The 23,011-nt window shown below is 39.8% G+C and overlaps 1 protein-coding gene across 1 annotated transcript; it reads right to left on the bottom strand.

Moving 5' to 3' along the window:
• Positions 1-220: 220 nt before the first annotated feature.
• On the bottom strand, positions 221-22,775 carry LOC145339632 (ras-related protein Rab-40B-like; the record flags this gene model as incomplete). The annotated part of the gene is made up of 5 exons (XM_080184142.1): positions 221-2,042; positions 5,832-6,054; positions 9,779-9,856; positions 18,092-18,208; positions 22,710-22,775. Coding segments are annotated over 5 exons (753 nt in total), but the record flags the coding sequence as incomplete, so codon positions are not given.
• Positions 22,776-23,011: the final 236 nt, after the last annotated feature.

Genomic DNA, 23,011 nt, shown 5'->3' with positions numbered 1-23,011 from the left:
AATTTTTCAGTCTCCTGTCAAATTCTCCAGCAGGGACATGGGAGAATTACACCCATAGTCAGTGGTGTGAGAGACTGTGGGCTCTGTCATTGGAGATTATTGTATATAACACAATAATTTGAAACACATGCATCACTGATGTCTCTGAAAGTATTAAGCTTATAATACTTGATAGCTCAGTAGTAAAATGGTTGAGAATTTTACACAGAAGTTCAATGGATACTGATACATACATCTTTATTACAAATTAACATGTAAAACAATTCTGTACATTTTAACCTTGCAGTGAAAGCTTTTAGTTGATATAAAAAAGCAAAAGAGTTTTTGTTTTATTTTGCACAATTTTCCCAATAACAATGAACAAACAAGACCCCTGATTCCAACTGCCACCAGAGATCATCCTTCAGCTTGGAAGTTGGGATGGACCAAAGTGATTGAATTCTTCCACGGGTGTTGGCATCAACATATTAGTATTCTGACTGATGTCAGGTGCACTTCCGTAGGTGTCACTGGTTCTGGCAGGCTTCTTCTACCTTTGTTTTGGCACTTGGATCAGAAACTGATAATACCTTTCCAACCGAGACCATAGAGATGGAATACCAGTCAAGGCTCAGGCTTGGAATGTAGATATTGATACAGTGATCAGAATCCAGTATAAGAACAACAAGACAATTACTCCATTCTTGAAATCTTTTTACATTTCATCAAGAAGTAGATATTTGAAAAACAGTTGCGTCTTTTACTTTTTGTAATAGAAGCATCAAGTTTATGAAAACCACCATGTAACAATGGCCCACAGTTTAATGTAGACAATCGCACACCAAAATAAATGGGTCACCATCAGCATTGACTGGAGAACCTAGGCCAATGTCATTTTTTTTTAAAAACAGGCAAACTTAAAAGCACTATAAATTATATTTCTTTCCAGGAAAATTCTTCTTCCAAAAAGTGTTTTAATTACAAAACATTATGGACAATTATCTTTGTCTGCCATACTGTTAACATTTCCACCATCATTGTCTTTGGCATTTCATTCCCTTAGTATTTTACTTAGTGTTTTTTTTTGTTTTTGTACAAAACAAACTCTTGTCCCACAGGAAAATTATACTTATAAATCACTAAAGTAATATTAATTCACGACAGTTAACAACCACCAGAGCAACTTGGAAATGGATTAACATACAAATTTTCCATAATATTTTTCAGCATATGATTTTTACATAAAAATTGAAGATTATTTTGTGTCTGCATGTTGTCAAGGCAAACCATATTCCTAGAAATAGATCCTTCAACTGTTAACAGGATCCATGTTCTGACTGCCATTTTTAAGAATGTTTTAAACAATATAGTACAGCATACATTGCAGTTAAAATTCCAACTCCCCGTGTCACTTTAAATATCATCAACATCAGACATGCTTAATTCTTCCCAATTACCTAAAACAATCAAGGGACAATTCAATTCAATTGTCTGGCTCACACAGAAATATACAAACATAGTTTTGACAAAGCTATCATGACACAAGCTCTTGCCTCTAGCTCAATTGAAACACTCACAACAGGGAATCTACGATCCCTGTGATTACCATATCTTCCACAATCACTGTTCAAATTAGCAGCATCATTTCTCACTCCCTTGTGCAAATTTTGAACCTATAGTTTATGGGCCCTTTGCAAATATAATTGTCAAAGAAGTTCTCTCACTGGAACAGCTGAAACATCGGCTTGTCATGGCTGCATATGTAGTGATTTCAACTTTCATTTTCACAGTTAGCTAAGAGATTTTGCAGCTGTTTCGATTGCAGCTCTGTGTTGGACTTTGGGAAGGACGAATAATCTTCGATTTCTTCAGACTGTTTTGTTTGCTACCATTAGCAGTGAGAGAGTAGGAACGTCCATGCATCATTCTGGCATTCAGTCCATTAGCCATTGAAAAAGACTTAAGGTGACTCTTTAAGGTAACAGGAAGGGGCAGTTTGTCCACTAGATGTACAGGTGTGCATGAAACAATGGCTCGGCAACAGAGATCCTGCAGGCTCAGCACTGCAAAAAAAATACACATTGGTTAGAAAAATTACTTATCTAGGAATGGTAAGGCAAAATACATTCACACACAGACTCGTTCTTTGCAAACAAAAGGAATATGTTCAAGCCTCGCCCCTTTTTTGAATTCAGTAAGAAGTCTGACAACACCAGGTTTAAGTCCAACCAATTTATTTGATAGTAAACTCACAAGCTTTCGGGGTTTGCCCCTTTGTCAGGTGAATGGAGAGTTCTGGCCTCAGACAGAGCATGTAACAGCACAAACTGTGTGTACTGTTACATGCTCTGTCTGAGGCCAGAACTCTCCATTCACCTGACAAAGGGGCAAACCCCGAATGCTTGCGAGTTTACTATCAATTGGTTGGACTTAAACCTGGTGTTGTCAGACTTCTTACTGTGTTTACCCCAGTCCAACGCCGGCATCTCCACATCATGACTTTTTTGAATTACCAGGGAGCTTAGGGGGCTATAGCTGCCCCATTTTCTCCATGCCAACACCTCGGCCAGAGTTGACTTGTCAATCAAACAGCACCTATTTCTTCATGCTGTTTGAAATCCAGCCTTCTTGCATTTGTCCTGAAGGATGCCAGATGAAAAGCTTCAATAACATGTCTCTCTTGCAGCAATATTCAATGTGCTCATTTATTTGAAGAGAATGCAAAGGTTGAATTTTCAGGCCTTGTTGAGGGCAGGAATAGAAGTGGATGAGCACTGACTGGTGATAGCCATTGTGCCAGTCTTCTACACCACTCCCAGTGCTGGTCATTTTTGCTGAGGCAGGTTTGGGGTTGGCAGGGCTAGCCACCCCAAGGCAGACTGGGGCTTTTCTAAGCAGCCTCCAGTTTCCCAACCCTACAGGGCCTGGAGAGAGGGTGGACATGGGGCAGTTCAATGGCTTGTAAGATCAGCAGGCCATTGGGCAGTGTGCCAGGCAGGCTTACAGGCTCTCTGTGCCAACCTGGATGTTGCTGCAACCAGAAGCAGCACTGTAGGGGAATCCTGATCACCTCCATAGTGGTGGCCCAGTTGATGTATCAGTTTTCTATGTAAAGTTTTAGGAAAGTTGATGAAGAAGCACCTCCATACTTAAGAACTCCTCATTTACTTACCCTCTACTGGAGCCTGCTGCTGCTCTAAGCTGGATGGCCTCTGTTGGCTCTCCAGCTTTCAGAGCCCACCTGACATCCTTAAAAAGGACAAGGGACCTGTCTCCAAGTCAGTTACAGGGGTGCCTCAATGAAAATTCCCAAAAGTGACTGGTCACTCCGGGGAGTGGTTTCAGAACTCAAACATTTTCATTGTTGACAACAGAATGAAAAATGCAAGGTTTTCCAATTGGGTGGAATGCTTATTGCCCTAACCATATCATTATGCATCATAGAATAGAAAAAAAATGTTTCTGGATGATAACTGTCATCTGGAGAATTAACTGTAATTCTAGTACAGTTTCAACAGGAATCACTATAAACTGTCAAAGTATGGTGTGTAATTCATTAGGATGCACAGCAGATGGTGGCAGCATACTGTTAATCTGACATTTTGGACAGATCTGACAGCATAGCTAATGCCTTAATATTCTCTACCCTGTAGTAAAAAGTCCTTTTCAGAGAGATCTGATCATTTGTGCCACATTTGTCACGACTAAACATTTTTGAGTAAATCAGATAGGAATTAAAATGCTGGACAAGTTAACCGGCAAACTACTGATTCCTTTCAGGATTGTTATTAACATGGGCAATATGTTCTTGTGTCCCCCTCTTTGGAGGAGTATTAAGTCCATTAAAATTAATTTTAACAAATACTGAATGAATCCTGTGGCTTTTGTAAATTGCAGTTTTAAATAGTGATGGACTTTCCAAAAAGTATTCAATTGATCCAAATGGATCAATGACAAAAATACTGGCCCAAACTCTCGCCCGCCCTGGAATCAGCGTAGGCAAGGGTCCCACAACGGAAATCTCCGTTGACCTCGGGCCGATCTTACGGTTTCACCCAAGCAACGCTGTAAAATCCTGCCCACTATTTCAAATTGATTTTCATACATAATGCTGTCAATTACTAAATCTCCACATGCTAACTTATGAACAGAAGTAGTGTGAGGTATGTAAATAACTTTAGATAAAAAGGTCTGAAGTATAACATGACCAGTCTTGTAGGGGTGAAGAAAATCAGAGTTAAAAAGGAACAAAAATTGGGAAGGGGTGGAGGAAGGGTGAAGCACTGGAGACAAAAAACAGATTCAAAGTGGTTTTGAGATTACAACTGAAAGAAAACAGGAATGTTTTACCAGTGTTGGGGAGACAAACAAATGTGATCACAGTTGTGGAGAAAGAAGACCAGGGTCTTGAATTGGTTGATTGAGCCACTGGGAACTAATGAAGCTCAGCAAAGGCAGGAAAAGAAGAGAGCATTTGACTGTGCAGGGCAAGAATCCCAGCTTCGGTGCTTTAAAGCTTGTGAAGGACAAAAGCCAGTAAGAATAGCTTTGAATAATGTATGCCACAAGATGATACAAGTACAGACTAGTGAGCAATGTGGAGTAGAAATAGCTCATCTTATATAAGTAAAAGAATGTATTCTTGGCAATAGCTTGATTGCAGGAAAGAAAACTCAGATAGCAAGGATCTACTCCTCTAGAGATCTGCACAAGATGACAGACATGGAGGTTGAAGGAATCAGGGTCAGAGCTTTATAAGAACTGAAGGATGCCAAAAACAAATTTGGACTCATCTTGTTTATAAAATGCTGATAATGCACACAATAGCTTAAAATTAATTTGCAAGTTCAATTTCAAACAAGGCAGGATTTTAGTCTTGCTTATCCTAAAACCGTAAAATCCTGCCCGAGATCAACAGACGTTCCCATGCTCCACCCCTCGCCCACTCCAATTCCCGAGGCGGGCAGGCCAGTAAAGTTCCAGCTGTATGTTTTTTCCTTACTTGAAACTTCACCTCGATATTCTCTGCTGAAATACAAGGCTGCATTTCAGCTTCACATAGATTAAATTCAGAATATAAGAAATCTTTCACCACCACTCTTCCAAACACCACCTTTTTTAAAAAAGTAGTACAAGAGATAGTTAGTATCAGATGAATCAAGAACAGCCTGTTACAGCTTAAGCATCAAAGGAGACAGTGGAATAAAAGAGCAGAAGTAAAAAAAAGAGTTATCTTCATTTTCTAGCATAATTCTCCAGTAGTTAACAGTTTTAGCCAAACTGAGTGAGAGGTTAATAGAAACATCAGGGGAGTAATAAAGAAGAGGATTTCAAAAGGAGGGATACCAGGGATGGAACAAGATGATTGCATAGGTTTGTAACAATGGGATGATGAGCAAGCAAGACACTAAGGAAAGCCATAGTCAGCAAGACAATTGGACAAGTCTTAATCCTGAGGCAGTGAAAAAACGGTCATAGTTGTAGTGGGAACAAGGAGAGAAGGCAGGCAATATTACAAAATGAAATAGCTGTCTTGATCATGATTATGAAATCTGAAGTATAGTTCTGAATCAACAGACCACCAATATACAGCCTCAGTGTGCACCCAGGGAGAGGGGTGGAACTTAAGATGGAGACATTGGAAGGTAGTACTTTCTATGCTGCTGCATGTGAAGCTGAGCTTGCAATAAATACAACAAATACAAAAGAAAAAAAAAAATCACAGGAACAAAGTTCCTGTACTTATGTCCAGATTTTTATTTCATTTTAGTGCTGACCCTCCGGATAGTGCAAGTTTTGAGAGAAAAATACATTTCTCAGACTGAAAAGCATTAAGAAAACAAAAACCGTACCTCGATTTGGTCTCCAGAGCCTATCCATTCCATGCCTCATTAGCACAATCCTTGCCAGTTCTGTGAATGACTCAATGATGTTAAAGTTGCACAATGGGCTAACTTCAAAGAACGTCATGCCTTGCCGTTCAGCATAAGCCTGAGCCTGTTCTGTCGACACCTGTCTCTTAAAGGCCAAGTGTAGGCGATTTCCAACCAGAATCTTAGGCACACCGGGGGCATGCTGAGGGAAGGGAAAAAAAAGGGACAATGCAAGATGAATTAGGAGCAGTGTCATAGTGGTTATGTTGATGGGTTAGCAATTCAGAAGCACAGGCAAATAATCCAAAGACATGAGTTTAAATCCCAACACAGTAACTGATGAATTTAAATTCAGTTAATTCAATAAATCTGGAATAAAAAGTTAGCATCCATGTAACTGCTGGATCATTATTAAAAATCCACCTGTCCCTTTAGAGAAGGGAATCTGCTGTTTTTACCCTATCCAGGCTATTTGTGACACACAATAATGTGGTTGACTTGTTAGGTGATCTCTGAAATGACTAACAAGCCATTTCATTGTCCAAACCACCACAACAATGTATAAAAATAAAACCAGACTCTGCCCTGCATTAACCAAGACAATGGATTTGGACATGAAAGTTCTTCTCAAGAAACATCTGGATCTTGTGCCAAAATTAGTACAGCTGTCTCCACAGACTCGTTAAGTATTAAATTCATCCTTATCAGTCCGTGTATCACAGATGTCCCTGCCCATAACTGCAGGAATGACCTCTGTACAGCCCCTGTATCTTCAGTCCATCATGTTGTGTGGCATTACAACCATGCTAAATGAAATAGACTCAATAAAGATCTAGCAGCTCAAAGAGGCACCATCATTATGTGTAACCTCCTGTCTGGCACATTCCTCACTCTACCACTACAATCAAGACAGGGACCAACCTTGGTTCAATGATGAGTGCAGGAGAGCATGCCAGAAATAGCACCAAGCATGCCAAAACATGTGGTTCCAATGTGAACCTAGAGCACAGACGGACATGCATGGTAAACTGTGGAAGCAGTATACTACAGATAGAGCTGACCAATCTAGAATTGCCCAAATGGATCAAAGCTCAGCATGCAGTTGTGAATGATGGCAGTCAATTAATCTATTCAGAGGAAGAAATGACACGAGCATCCATATGACAGCAAATAAACAGTCCAAATTCAAATATTTGGCTGAAATATTTGCAAACATTTGCATGGCAGAACTGCCATATGGATGATTCATTTTGTCTTCTTTCTGATATCCCCACAGAAGCCAGCTTCAGCCAACTAGATTCATTTCATGCAAAATCAAGAAATGACAGAGTGTAAAAAATACAGCAAAGAATATGGGCCATGGCAATATCCAGGCTGCAGTCTTGCAGAGCTGTGTTCCAGAACTAACCACACCTATAATCAAGCTATTCCAATACAGCTATAACACTGGCATCTACCCAACAAAGGAGAAAATTGGCCAGAAATGTCATGTCCACAAAAAGTAGAACAAATACAACTTGATCAATTTCTGCCCCTTCAGCCTATTCTCAATCATCAGCAAAATGATGGAAGATGTTATTGATTGCTTTTCAAGTTGCACTTGCTGACAAATAACTGGCTCACAGACACTCAATTTGGGTTCTGCCAGAACAATTTGACTTCAGATCTCATTACAGACCTGTTCCAAAGAGGACAAGAGAGCAGAATTCTAGAGGCAGGATGACAGAGTAACTGTTCTTAACTTCAAGGCAGCATTTAACTGAGTATGACATCAAGGACCCTTAGAAAAATCAAAGTCAACAGGAATTCAGAAAAAACTTTCCACTGCTAGAGTCAAAAAGTGAAGGAGTGAGTGCAAGTTAAAGAATTCAACAAATCAAATATCAGAATACACAGCGGTTGGGATTCTCTGGTCTCCCAGCCGCATGTTTCTCAGCAGCGGGAGGGGGTGTGCTGTTTGCTGGCGGCAGAATCCTCTGGTCCTGCTGCTATCAATGGGATTTCCCATCCAAGCCACCCCACGCTGCCTGGAAACCTGCAGGCGCAGGTGCACTGTCTGCAGAACCAGAGAATCCTGCTGGAGTGAAAAGCCAGAGCCTTCCAACGCATGATTTTTTAAAAATCACAATCACACTGTTAGCTTCAGATCTCTGACATAGTTACAAGAAAAAATTAGCAGGAAGTCCTTAACAAACCTTTCAGTGAAATGTTTACACATCTCATCTAAAAGATGGTACTTATTACTTGGAATGTGCGAATCTAGGTAGGTAGAGGAACAAAGGGATCTTTGAGTGCAAATAAACCAATCACTAAAAATTGCACTACAGGTTAGCAAGGCCTTAAAAAAAAAGGCTTTATTTCTATAGGGATATATTTGTAAAGAAGGGAAGTCACAAAAGACTAATATCAAACCTTGGTGAGACCACATGTGAGTGCTGGATTCAGAGAGGCACTAGAGAGGGTGCAGAAGTTTACAAGGATGATACTAGAAATACTTGGGTGTACATATCAGGAAGGCATGACAAGCCGAGCCTATTTTCTTTTGAAAAAAAAAGCTGAGGAATGAATAGGACATCTTTAAAACTATAAAAGATTTTTTTTTTTACAGAGGAAATGTTTTCACTGGAGAGCATAAGTTAGGCCCTTAGTATAAGAGTTATCAATAGTTTTTTTTAATTCATGGAATATGGATTTCGCTGGCAAGACCACATTTATTGCCCGTCTTTAAATGTCCTTGAACTTGCTCAGCCATTTCAGAGAACGTTTGAGAGACCACATTACAATGGATTTGGAGTCACGTGTAAGCCTGATCAGGTAAGGATGGCAGATTGCCTTCCCTGAAACACATAAATGACTTTTAAGAGGTGTCTTGACAAATACATGAATAGGACGGGAATAGAGGAATATGGTCCCCGGAAGAGATTTGGAGGACTGAAGGGCCTGTTCCTGTGCTGTAATTTTCTTTGCTCTTTGAACCAGATGGATTTTTACAACAATCATTTCATAGACATCCTAGAACTTAAGTCCATTCAAATATCAAATTCAAATTTCGCTTTCTGCTGTGGTGGAATTTGAAACCGGGTCCATAGAGCATTACCCTGGGTCTCTGGATTACCAGTCAAATGACAATCGCACTACACAACTGCCTCCCCTGTATCTAGCAGGGAATTCAGAAGGGACCTCTTTTTCGAAAGATTGGTGACAATGTGGAACACGCTACCATAGGGAGTGGCTGAAGTGAATGGTTCTGTATAGATACATTTAAAGCAAAACTAGACAGTGCACATGAGGAAAGGAAGAGACGGTTAGACAAATAGATTTAGATAAAGAAAAACTGAGAGTTGATTCAAGTGGAGCACAAATATGGTATGGACTAGTTGGACTAAATGGCCTCTTTCTGCGCCATATATCCATGTAATTCTGTCATGTACAAAATAACCACATTTTTAAAGTTCACCTGGAATGGATTATTTTTATCAGATTAATTTCGCCTTTACTCCCTCCTCACTCATCTTTTAGTTGTCTGAACCATGCACTTTGTGGAAAGATTGGAAATATCCTGCTTCTACTGCCATTCAGAAAATGGGACTAAATTACACTGATTTCTATGAGATCAGCTTCCTGTTAGTTCTTCTCCACAACAGAGCAAAGAACATGCTGATGATGAAACAGTAGCAGCCCCTGTTTTACCACTGCATGTACCAGCATGTTTGCACTGCTCCAACCAAAGCAATTTTATCTTTATTCAGTGATAGTGAGCTGTGAACTGCTACAGTCTATGTGAAGGTATTTTCAGAGTAGTTGGGAAAGGAGTTCAGGAGTTTGACCCAACTACAATTAATGACAATATTGCTGGAAAAAAAAGAGACACGTTGAAGCTTTTCATCTTCCACTCATCAAGACAGTTGATCTGAAATGCTCTTTACCTCATCTATCTCCTTGATCCACCTATCGATACCATCAAATGACCAGCGATTTGTAATGTCGTAGACCAAGATCACACCCTACGAATTTGAAAAAGAGTGCATAAATATAATCGTTTACCAAGTATCTTGCAACTCACCAAAGAACATTTTCTGACAAGACACCTTCCTACTTACCTTTTCAGCTATCGGAACCTATCTCTGTGATTCTATCCTCTGTCACTTAAAAGCATACTTTCATCCCTTCTTTCACAGTTTTTGTTCCCCCCAGTTCTTTTTTCTGGCTTTAATTTTCCACATTTTTATTCTTCTGCTTCTCAAGCACTTTTCTTTATCTTGGTTACACTGTTATTGCTCATAAGTAGCATTTATTTTTATTCCATTCCTTTGTCAATATCTTTAGTTCATGCTCAACTGTTTAAAATCATTCATTCATGGGATATTGATATCACTGGCAAGGCCAATATTTGTTGCCCATATCCAATTTCCCATGAGAATGTAGTGATGAACCACCTTCTTAAACCGCTGCAGAACACCTGGCGTAGGTACATCCACAGTGCTATTAGGGAGCTCCAGAATTTTGATCCAACAACTGAAAAAGATATAATTCCAAGTCAGAATGATGAAAGGTTTGGAGGAAATCTTTCAGATGGGGTGTTCCTATGTGTCTATTGCTCTTGTCCATCTAGGTCATAAAGATCAAGAGTTTGGAAGGTGACGTCAAAGTAAGCTTGGCAAGTTGCTGCAGTGCTTCACATGTATAGTACACACTGCTGCCACTGTACATCAGTAATGGAAGGAGTAAATGTTTAAGGTGATGGATGAGGTGCCACAATAGCAATTATAAGCAAATTAAATACTGTATAAAATTTAGGTACTGAGATATGTGCATTTATCTTTCAGTACATAACCCTCTTTTGACAATGGCACAATAATTCTGGAATGAATTTGTCTAATAGTGGAAAGCATTAGAATCATCTCATGTTAGTTATATTTTATTTTACCACCAGTGTCTTAACTCCCAATCATATTCTTTGTTTTCTTACAGCACTTTTACTTGCATTTAACACTAGTTAATAAATTTTTTTTCAGTTTCTTTCTTAACTTCTTCCAACAAAGGTAAGCAAATTAAACATTCTATGAAATAAATGTACTGAGCATTAAGTATTTAGGTTTAATCTCTATGGTGCTCGTCATTCAAACTTGCCACTAACAGTTCTTGTCACAGGCTGCTAAACGGAGCATCAAGGCACACCAGTGCCCCATCCAAGTTCAAACAAACAACACATTTTCTGGTCTGTGCCATCCTAATCGTGCTGCCTAGTGGCTTACAGCTGGGAAAAACAAAGTCCAAGAGCACACAAATTATTCTGGCTGCAAGAAGACTGCAATGTGTTCAAATCAGAATGAAAAGGAGCAAGTCCTTTATTTGGTCCTTTCATGTTCGAACAATAGAATTATGCAACATGAAAGGTCAATTTGTCCATTGTCCATGCACTAACTCTTTGGTACAGCGACCAGACTGCTCTTTCCCGTGGCCCTGTTTTAATTGTGTGTGACAGTTCAATCTGCTTCCACCATCTTTCCAGGTAATGCATTCCAGATCACAACAGCACGCTGCCCTATAAGCTTCTTCATGTAGCCTCTGATTTTTTTGCCAATCACTTTAAGCCCATGTCCCCTGGTCACTGACCCTTCTGTGGAAACAGAAACAACCTCTACTTGTTTCTGCCATCAAAATCCTTTGGAGAGTTCTCCATTCACCCAACAAAGGGCAAACCCAGAAAGCTTGTGAGTTGACTATCAAATAAACTGGTTGGACTTAAACCTGGTGTTGACAGGCTCCAGGATAACTACTCCAGTATCTCCAATCTTCTCTTAGAAGCAAAGTCCTTCAAAGCTAGTACCATTCTCATAAATGTCTTCTGCAATTTCTCCAAGGCTCAGGCATCTTAGTTAAGTTTGGTGCCCAGACTTAAATATAATATTCCAGTGAAGGTCTTACCAGAATGTAGTAAACGCTTAGCCTAACATTTTGGCTTTATTGATTAAGTACAAAAGCAAAGGATCCCATTTTTAATCACCTTACTCACAACTTAAAATGCCCCTAGATCTTGCTGTTCCTGCATCACTTAAAATTGTAACATTTAGTTCATTTTTCCCCTCTTCTTCCTACCAAAATGTCTCACTTCACACTTGTGTGTGTTAAATGTCAACTGCCATGTGCCTGCTTATTTTACTAGTTTGTCATGTTCTCCTGAAGTCTGTTAGCTTCCTCCTCAGAGTTCAGTACGTCTGTTAATTGTCAAAGATTTCCTAAGATGTGTTAATTCCAATAATCGTATGTTGAGGAGAGAAAGAGTCTGAAGCCAGCCTGTATCTTAAGACAGGTTTATTTCCAAGCCTGCAGAGTAAATAATTCCCCACAAGACACAGTGTGAACACAACTGGAAGCCTGAATACCTTCTAACTGGGGACAGTTGCACTTGATTGCCAATTTAAAGCATGTTACTCAACTGTAGCACAATTCCACAAAAAAAATGCATTTTCTTTCTTTCAAGAAAACTGAAGACAGAGAAATTAGTCAAATATTTTCAAGACTCATTCTCTTCTAAAATTCCCAATAAATTTTCACTACAAGCATTCCTTATAGTGAACCAATCTGATAACGAGTGGCCTGCATCAACCCACTGGAGCTCAGAGTTTTCCTTTTTCACCATTTGTTTTAAACTTGCAATATCAATTGGTAATCTTTTCTCACTCACACTGTTTGTGGTATATATGTTATCCCAAAGGGGTCGATTGACAATATAATACTATATTGGGTCACGTTCTTTGTCATTCCACCCTCACACCACCATCCCCCACTCCCCTTGTAGTACTGCTCCTAATTTTTTTATATACCATGTCAACTGCCTCTATTAGTACAAGAGTCTGTCTCTACAGAGAAAGTGCTCTTTACTACACAGCTTATTTTCTTCACTTCCCAAGCCAAGGGGCAACACTTCCTGTTTTCACCCACAAGAAATATTATAAATCTCTTGTACTTGAAAATTCATCAACAAGGTTTGCGTGAAAGGTGTCACTAAACAATCTTAGGATTGCCCAAAGATGGGAAGTTTAGTGCACATTTCTCCATCTTTAATTTTTGCAATGTTTTGTTCGCTTGCAAGATATTCTGGATCTTGGGATGTTTCATTATAGTACTCAGTTCAAGATCAAAGTTTGCATCTGGCCTCATCTATGTGCTCAGCCAGTTAATTGTCCAATCAGACTTTGCAGATGCTTGGTCTCATTTTTGAAATGTTGTCAGGGACTAGCCGACTGTTTGTGTTAGGGCTAACACCTTCTAAATACGATTGTTGGTGTAAAGTAACCATAGATCCATACTCTTGTATTTCTAATCCAATAAATTTAAAGACCCCATTAGCCAGACCCCTAACATTAAAGTCTGTTCTAGCCCTGTCAATAACAGTTTTAAAACTCATGAGCCACCCCAAAGGAAGTCATCATCATGCATCATGAAGATGCTTGCAAGTTTCCCACCATGGTACCAAAGAAACATGAAAGGATCTGTCTTCAGCTGGCGACAACTCAACTTTACGGTCTGATCAATGTTGTTAAAGTATCACATTCTGGAAGCACCATTTAAAACATATATGCACTTATTCAACTTCCAAAGTTTTCTCCCTACCTCCGACACCTGCTTAGGAGGTTTGAGAAACACTTCCCACTGGAGGTGATCACCTTGCAGGAAGGAATGCAGCTTTTATATCTGTGGACTTAAAATTCACACAAGATCACCACCAAAAGAGCCAGAATTTTTTTCAAAATTACCTTACCTGCTTTGGGCGAATTCCTCATCTGCTAAGCATTCATCAAATTCCCAGATCACTAACCTAGCCTTGGCATGAAACTTATCCAGCAGGACTGTATCCATGCAGACACATTTGTGTGATAACGCTGGCTACCATTTAGAGTAGAAAACACATCAAACTCCCTCCAACTATACAACTCCTCTGATCAGTCTTCTGGACACCTTTATTCCCTAACTTATTAGCTGTTAGAAAAATCTCTATCATAGGACTCCTTCTGCTATGATATTGTAATGGTTCAGCTTTCTCCACTACTATGTTGGTTAATCAAGCTGTGACCCCAACTTGCCGACTGAAGTCTTTTCAAGCGCCTGCTAAATCCCATTATTTCTTGTCTGAGGCACTGTCCATTGCAGTGGCAATTTCCTCACCTGGGATTCATCGTCTACTGTGAACACCTTTTTATCGTCTTCTAATGAAGCCCTAATACTGCCCCAATTGGGATACAGCTGCTCGATTACCAGCTTAATGTATGCTCTCCATTACAGCACAATTCCAATATTAACAAAATGGACCACAATATACCATTAAAAATGGAGATAGGCGATGCTTCTTTTCTCTTTAGGATAGATAGAAACATATTTAAGATGGACCACATGGATGATTAATGAACAAAATACACTACTAATATGTTAGAATTATGTACACGTTTGAAGTGTTCAGTATTCAACGTAATTTTAGAAATGACAAGGAAACAAGATTTACAAGTGCAATACAAACATTTAATTTAGTTAAAAGCAAGGACCCAAGCATTTTCATAAGAAACTGTTCCTAACATCCATTGATTTAAGGTTAATACCTTCCTTCATGCTGGTGTCAATATGTGACTCTCTAAAACATTTTACTGAAACTAACAATCTTCAGATCAAGCAATACGTAATCGCAGCATATACAAATAATGTTTTTCATCACTGGTTCCATCAATAGACATCAAACTTACCCAAGACTCGAAATAATATAGATCCTACATCTCCATTATGTTAGAAATGGGGATTATTTGATTTATAAACTTTAAAAATCATCTATTAATTTAAATATATAATTTCTATATTAGAAATGAGTTTAAATTTATGTTCTCATGGGAAATCAAAAATATCTTGATACATTATACTGAACTGTACATGGTTTTTGGTCGTTCTAAAAAAAAAATCAGTGTCTGAAAGCTGAGCAGTGTTCACGTTACATAACCACCCCCACAGAATAGGAATTCACCCTTGTCATAACAATTGAATTTAAAAACAAGTAAATAAATTACAATCAACTTCACTTTTATAAATCCATGACTAAATACAGCATAACTCTATTACTGAGCATCTCTACTGAAATGCTTACCGTTAGCTTGAACAAGAGGATGTTTGCAATAACTGGACGGTAACATCAGTTACTTTAAAATATTATTCATGCTATTAGATGAAAAAAACGTTTCAACATTGCATTAAATTTGCACAATGTTTAGCAATTTAGGGGAGTAATTGAGTGCACAAATATCTAAAGTTTAAATTTACTCTAAAATTCACACCCAATTTGCAAGCTAGTTTGCAAATATGGCTAATGTTTTTGGACAAATATCTGCACAAGAAAGTCAGGAAGATAAAGTGCATCTCTCTATTTCCTCTTCACATGCTGTCAGTGCGAACCAGTCCCGACATGAGTTATGTCCCTCCTAACCTTAAACCCAATATAATACCTCTTAATGCATCAGTGTGGCAGTTCAATTCGCCAATCTTACCCCTTCTCCCTCAAAAGAGAGGTCCCAATTATTGGTTCTTTGTTGGCAGTTTCATATGGTCTAATGGTGTTATAAATCTGAAACCAGTTACTGTCCAAGTCCAACTGGTAATCCTCATGTTCAATTCAAGTGTAAACATCCTGGGTGAGAGCAAATGCATTCTCTAAATATTTAAGGTTGTACAAGTTTTAAAAAATATGCCAAGGAGGTTGATGATTGTCACAAGTAGGCTTACACTAATACTGCAATGAAGTTACTGTGAAAATCCCTCAGTCGCCACACTCCGGCATCTGTTCGGGTACACTGAGGGAGAATTTAGCATGGCCAATGCACCTAACCAGCATATCTTTCAGACTGTGGGGCCAAACCAGAGCACCAGGAGGAAACACACAAAGACATGGGGAGAACATGCAGACTCTGCACAGACAACAAGCCAGGCAGGGAATCGAACCTGGGTTCCTGTGCTGAGGCAGCAGTGCTAACCACTGTACCACAACGTTGAAGGAACCCCTTGGTATGACCCGCCACGAGACACAAGAGCAAAGTTGGAATTTACATTTTTACATCTTTTACAAACTCAAGATGTCCAAAGCTTTTGCAGCCAATGATTTCTATTTTTTAAAATTAGAGTATAATGTGATGAAGGGAAGTGCAGCAGGCAATTTGCACACAACAATGTGGCAAATGATCAGATCTCTATTTCAGCAATGCTGCTTGAGAGCAAGTATTGGCTAGAATATCAAAATTACCCCCCTGCCCTCACTCAGGAAGCGCCATGGGATATTTTACATCTACCGTAAGGGAAGACATGACTTTGATTTAACATTTCATCCAAATGAGAGCATCTCTAACAGTCCAACACTTCCTCCAAAGTGCAATTTGAACCCACAGCTTTCTGATTCAAAAGCAACAGTGCTATCGCTGAGTAAAGGTTGACATCCCCTCTACTAATATGTCGTCTTTATTCTGGAAAAACAGAAGGTTCACACCAGTAATGCTTAAGAACAGAACTTATGCAATCTGACCAATTATTGCTTTAACACTTCAAATATAATGTAATCTTTAGCAAGTTAGTTTATGATTTGAGTACACAAGCATATAAGATTTTCAGGCACTTCAGCGTAAATTAACTGAGACAGCCTTAGCTAGGGGATCTCATTACTTTCCTCTGGAGTTAGACTAGGCAGTTACAGACCTATTTCGGAGAAATCATAAATAAAGAATTCCCAATGCATGTGTCATGACATGATTCCAAGCCTTTGACAAATCTCCTTTGCTATCTGTATGAAGATCCATAATAATATAAAATGCTTTCTCTTCCCAACCACCCACCCACACCCCAGCTGCCAAAGATGAAAAATTAAGAACAAGCCTGAATATTGTGCAGTGACTAGGTGAGAACGCAGAAAGAACATTTGTGAATGTATTGAGCAATTGTGGAATTGGATGAGGCAATAAGGCACCCTAAATTTAGTCATAAACAAAAATCAAACAGTATCAACAGTATCTTGCATTTATGTAGCAACTTTAATGCAGTAATACATCATAAAATGCTTCACATTAGTGTTTTCAAGACAAAGTTTGACCTGAAACTATATGGAAAGATTTGACAGGTCGCCAAAAGCTTGGTTCATGTAGTAGCTTTTAAAGGAACTTAAAAAGAGGAGAGCTAGAGACAAAGAGAGCTATAGGGAGGGAATTCCAGAGCTTATGTTCTAGGCAGCAAAAAGCATAGCTGCCAATAGTGGTGTGATGAAAATCAAAGATGCGCAAGAGGCCCAAATTCGGATTAATTTTGGCCTCAAGTATTCACTTGCTCACTTTAGAATCATGCTGAGGGATCTTTTATACTTAATTGGCCAAGACAGAGTCTCAGTTTAATGACTTAAACAAAAATATAGCACATCTTTAGTAAGAAATCAGTGGAGTTTGTGGCAGGGTTGAAGATTATGTTTGCAACATAGAGCTTGAGAAAGTAGAGACTTTTAACACTTGATTCTAGCAAGCTGTCCGACAGCACCAAAGCAGTGAAGGGTCATGGGAGGTGGTGGCAGATTGGGGCTGGGCACCATCAGTACAAGTGTGCAAGCTGAAAGGTACTTAGACTCGGCAGATCTTCATTTGTTCCCACAGTTTCTTCCTGGGACTGGTTGCTAGCCTGACGCCTGAGACTTGCAGCTTAAGGGGCATCACGCTGCATCAAGGGTGCCTGCCTGACCAGGAGTTGCTCCCACTCTTACTGCCAGCCATTGATGTGCTATGCTGGAAGGATTTTGCAGGTTGATAATCATGATGGTTGACATTCATACTGGTGGATACTCACCCAGTTCATGTAGACTAATAATACTTTATATCTAGGAGCTACACTTCATCAAAAAGTGACAAATGAACATATATCATTATTTCAATTGAAATTTACATTATTTCATTAATCAGGTTTGTGCTCAGTTTGCAAAAATTGGCCATTATGTATTGTGAAACCAAAATCATGAAGGATTAATTTCTGCGAATCTATATTCCTCTTTATTTTCCAGGAAAACAGGTCCATGCATAGCAGGTACTTAATAGTTAAAGTCCAATACTTGGGTAAGATAGGGATATGGGCCAAACATGGGCAATTGGGATTTGCTTAGTGGTTAAATAAGGCAGCATGGACAAGTTGGGCCAAAGGGCCTGTTTTTGTGCTGTGAACGTCGTGGTGTTTGTCTTTACCTGGGCTCCTCGAGAGTAGGAACGGAAGATGGTGCAGAACCTGCCCTGCCCAGATGTATCCCTGAAGATAAAACAAAAAAGCAAAACATGAAATATTCCATAGTTTGAAAACAATACCTAGATAAAAAGAAAGAACAGTCATCATCAGAAAGAGCAACAGATTTGCATGCAGAGATTTTGCAAGGACCGACTTCTAAGTACAAGACGGAGAATGCAAGATGGCTACACATCTTGATCTCAATACTTTTGGACCAGTGAAAGCATTTTGATATTGATTGTGAAAGATCTGCCATTGAAAAATTAATTTAATTTATGGGGAGTGCAAGATTGCACGAGATACCAGGGACCATTTGTCACAGTCTTTGTCATCATTTACATAGCATATTTAACATAAAAACATACTATGACACTTCACAGAAATGTAACCAAAAAAGTAATGAAATTGACATAAAAAACAGGATATATTAAATAAGTGACCAAAAGCTCATTAAAGAGATAGTTTAAGGAGGGTCTTGAAAGGAAGGAGAGTTAGAATCTTGAAAGGAGAGGGTGTTGGAGATGCAGGGGGAATTTAGGAATATTCCAAAGGGTAGGATCTTGATGGCATGCAATAATGAAGTAAATTGATAGAAGATTTTGATGATACTGTGCCTTTAAGAAATGTATTTGCATAATGTTCCTTGTGCAGGATCTTTTCATATTCAGTTCTCTTTACAGGTGCAGCTTTGTCTATAACCACTGCCTCCATGTAGATGCTGCAGAAGCACAATTGGTCCTATTGCTGGAATTTTTGTTTTGATCTGGACTAATGTGTTTTCCACTGGGTTTTGTCAGAATTGGGCTTGATTGGATTGATTGACAAGAAAGATCATGTGGCTGGGTGGGATGAGGCTCACAGAGAGAAACAAGTTTAGATGCTACTTGGGAGTTGCAGAGAGAAGCAGCTCTTTCCGTTTCTGAAGATTGGAGACAGAGATCTTCCAGAAAATAGGTCTCCTTTTTTGGGGACTGTTCTATGGCATCTGACCAGATCACTGTCGAGAGATATTAAAAGTCTGGAAATCCAGCTTCCACATGAGCCAACTGCTTTTGTGCCAACTGATTGTGAAGAAGGATGTCTGTCTGTGGAGATATTACTTAAATGAGAACTATAGAGATAGCTAGCAGTTAAGAATTATACCTTGTCATGTTTAAGTATTTCAATTGGTAAATGTTAATTCTTATCATATTTTAACTGTGTTGTTAAATAAAGTTTGTTTTAATAAAAACTACCTAGTGAGTCAATGAAATCATATCTGGAGCAAAACACCTTATGCTCGCACTAATGCCAAAATCAAATAAAATTGGGGTCTAGGTTAACTTCACCAGATACCTAGGGAGTTTCTGATCTAGTCCCTAACAAGATGCACAAATGTTCAGAGTTGGTGGAATGCAAAATTCCCACATAGGGTTATTGAGCTGAAGAAGATTACAGAGATTGAATGGGGTGGACCTTTGAAAGCAGTTAAATTCCACATAGAAAATTTTAAATCTGAGACACTGGGATACAGGGAGCCAACATGGTTCAGTGAGCATAAAGATAATAGATGAACAAGATTGCTGCAGAATAAGGTATGGCAATAGGAGTTTTGGGTGAGTTAGTTTATGCACGGTACAGAATAGGAGGCAGGCCACAAGTGCATTGGAATAGATGATTTAAAGGTGACAACGACATGGACATTGCACAAGATGTGTTGAAGTAGGGTAGAGATGGACAACATTACAGAGTCGGAAGAGAGAACAGACAGGAAGCAATGGAGGGGATGGAATGAGTAGAGTCTGTACTGAGATTGTGATAGGGCACTACAGCTCTAGTTTTCCCAATGCCTAGGTCCAAGTATCATCTCATTCATAATGGAATGTAAGACAACTTGTCTGACGAAAGAGTATGGAGATTTTGGGAGAGGTAGTAGAAGTAGAGTGTGTTTTCAATTTACAAGTAAAACCCGACACCATGGGTGGCACGGTGCCACAGTGGTTAGCACTGTTGCTTCACAGCACCAGGGACCCAGGTCCAATTCCAGCCTTGGGTGGCTTGCTGTGTGGAGCTCACACATTCTCCCATTGTCTGTGTGGGTTTCCTCTGGGTGCTCTGGTTCCTCCTCCAGTCCAAAGATGTGCAAAAGGTTTGGTGGATTGGCCATTCTAAATTGCCCCTTAGTGTCCCAAGATGTGTAGTTGGGGGGGGGGGGGGGGGAAATAGCTATGGTCAGTGTGTGAAGTAATGGGGAGGGGACTGGGGGAGTGGGCCTGAGTAAGATGCTGTCGGAGAATTAGTGCAAGCTCAATGGGCCGAATGGCCTCTTCCTGTACTGTAGGGGTTCTGTGGGAGCGATTTTCCAACCTCACCATGCCTGGCGCTGATCAGTGCAAATCCTGGAAAATGTGTGGGCCTGAAAATCAGCTTTGCATTCGGCACAAAACAATTTGCAATTGCCCCAGTCCCTTTCTAATGCTGCAAACCGGATTGTGCCCAGGAAGGGCATATGATCAAACAGCATATTTAAAGTAGTATTTAAATACACAGAAGCCAGTAGACATCGGAGTCTCCTAGCTCCTGGAATCTTCTGATCTTTGAGCATGGCATGAGAATGGTGAGACATATTACAGGTCTCCACTAGCAGAGATCAGATGCAACAGCCACAGTGGGAAGCTCAGAAACCATTGAAGCTCCCTCAGGTACTCATGGCACAGCTGAGCAATGCCTAGTGTGCCAGGGCAGTGCCAAAGAAGTGGAGTGAGGGGATGTGAAGTAGTGGCGTATGAAGGGAGTCAGGCGGGGGCACATCGGGAGGGCACCAATGCCAGTGACGTGTCTGTGTCCTCTCTGTGTGGGGATGGACTGGGTCTTCCAGTGCACTGTTAGATCAGCTCAACTGCTCAAAAGCAGGCTCACTTGAGTGTTTATAGGATATCGTGTTATAAAGCATAATACCAAAACTAAAATACATCTTGAGTGGGCAAAAAGTACAGGGGAGAGACTCATGTCCTTAATTTAACTGGTCTGATTTTTCAATCAACTTAATTAAGTTGACAAACAATATTAAGCACACTCCTTGATTGATTTTCCTATATTCCACATGCCTAAATTAATCATTTGTTTCAGGAACAAGAAAATATATATTCTTTTCTTCATGGAGAAATAGAAATGAATTCAGAATCACAATGATTCAGCAAAATCAGCTCCCCTCCCTCCCCCACTCAAACCATCCTTTAATCGCACAAGATGATAGGAAATCAAAGGCACAGCATTTGGCTTCTGCTAGCTGGTGCACAGTGTATTACCTGGCTCCAGAAAAGGATTCTATCTAATTATAACCAGCAAGAGAGAGAGGTCATTACGTCATTAATTACCTCTCGCCTGTGGAGAATTATCTAAGTCAGTGCCTGCTTATATGAAAGTAGAATACGGAAAATAACTATAGATAAATTAAATCTTGGCTTAATATTCTGTTCAGACTATGTTGGAGAGCCAATGTGATTTTAGTTCTACGAATCAACAAATTCTTCAGGACTTACTTTCTCTTCCGCTCATGCTTGTTATTTCTAACATGTTCCACTGGAAATAATGTTGGGCATACGAGTTGATCAGACATAGATGTAAACAACAGAAAATATGTCAGGCAATATATTTCTTTACTGCAAGAAACCAAGGTGATTTGGCACCAGCAGCATGTTGGCATAGTGGTTAACACTGCCGCTTCAGAGCACCAGGGGTCCAAGTTCAATTCCAGCCGTGGTTGACTGTGTAGCATTTGCACAATCTCCCCCCGTTTGTGTGGGTTTCCTCCCACAGTCCAAAGATGTGCAGCTTAGGTGGATTGACCATGCTAAATTGCCCCTCAGTGTCCCAAGATGTGTAGGTGAGATGGATTAGCCATCGCAAATGTGGGTTACAGGGATATGCTGAGGGAAAGGCCTGGGTAAGGTACTCTGTCAGAGAGAGTCTGTGCAGACTTCATGGGCCGAATGGCATCTTTCTGTACTGTAGGAATTCTATGATTTCCTGGTGTCCAACATTGAGATATGCATTGCAATAGTCAGGAGTGGGAATTGCAGTGGCAAGACAGATGATAAAAAATAAAGGATTTGAAAGCCTATGCTAAGCACCTCAACAACAAGAAAGCACATTTTGTTCCCAATTCGCTGTCCAAATTCACTGGAGATTGTGGCAAATGATCAATTCTGCCACATTCACTCTCTGACTAATCATAGCGAAGGTCACAGGTGAAGGAGAGGGAGCTGCAAAAACTATAAATTGTCCGCAACATCGAATATTGGCAAGGGGTTAGGGATCCATTTTTGTGTCAGGCAGAACTTTCACATCGCTGCACTTCCAGTGTGTTAATTCAGTACTGTACATTTAAAGGCAATAAGCCTTTATGGCAAAGCAAGTAGACACATCTTTTGGTAGTGGTATTGATCCATATACAGATTCAGTTGTGGACAGTACCTCCGCTGAGAGGTGAGAAGGGGAAGAGAAAGAACCATGGAGAAAGAGGAAGTAAAAATTTGGGGAAATGAAAAAATGAACTTTCTGCATCCAACCTTTGCACATCTTCTGAGATGGCACACATACATTGGAACCAAGATTGTATGGGTTGAAGCAGAAAATGGTGGATAAACTCAGCAAGTCTGGCAGCACCTGTGGATGGAGAAACAGCGTTTAATGTTTTGCATTTATATCACCCTTACAAAGAACTTTATGAAGGTGAATGTTTAGAAGTAGAAAAACAAACAAATTTTAAGAGTTCCAGAGAATGGATATCAAATGGTCCAAATCAGGATAAGAAAAATGGAGGGCCAGGGTAGATATGTAGGGCTTGGAGGACATTACCATAGTGAGAGAATCACAAAGTAATTGGAAGACAGGTTGCATAG

Source organism: Carcharhinus amblyrhynchos, unplaced genomic scaffold (genome assembly GCF_965287045.1).
Source record: "Carcharhinus amblyrhynchos unplaced genomic scaffold, sCarAmb.v2.hapA chromosome_577, whole genome shotgun sequence".
Lineage (NCBI taxonomy): Eukaryota > Metazoa > Chordata > Chondrichthyes > Carcharhiniformes > Carcharhinidae > Carcharhinus > Carcharhinus amblyrhynchos.
The sequence above is the reverse complement of the archived record's forward strand: the minus strand, read 5'-3'. Positions and strand labels throughout refer to the sequence as shown.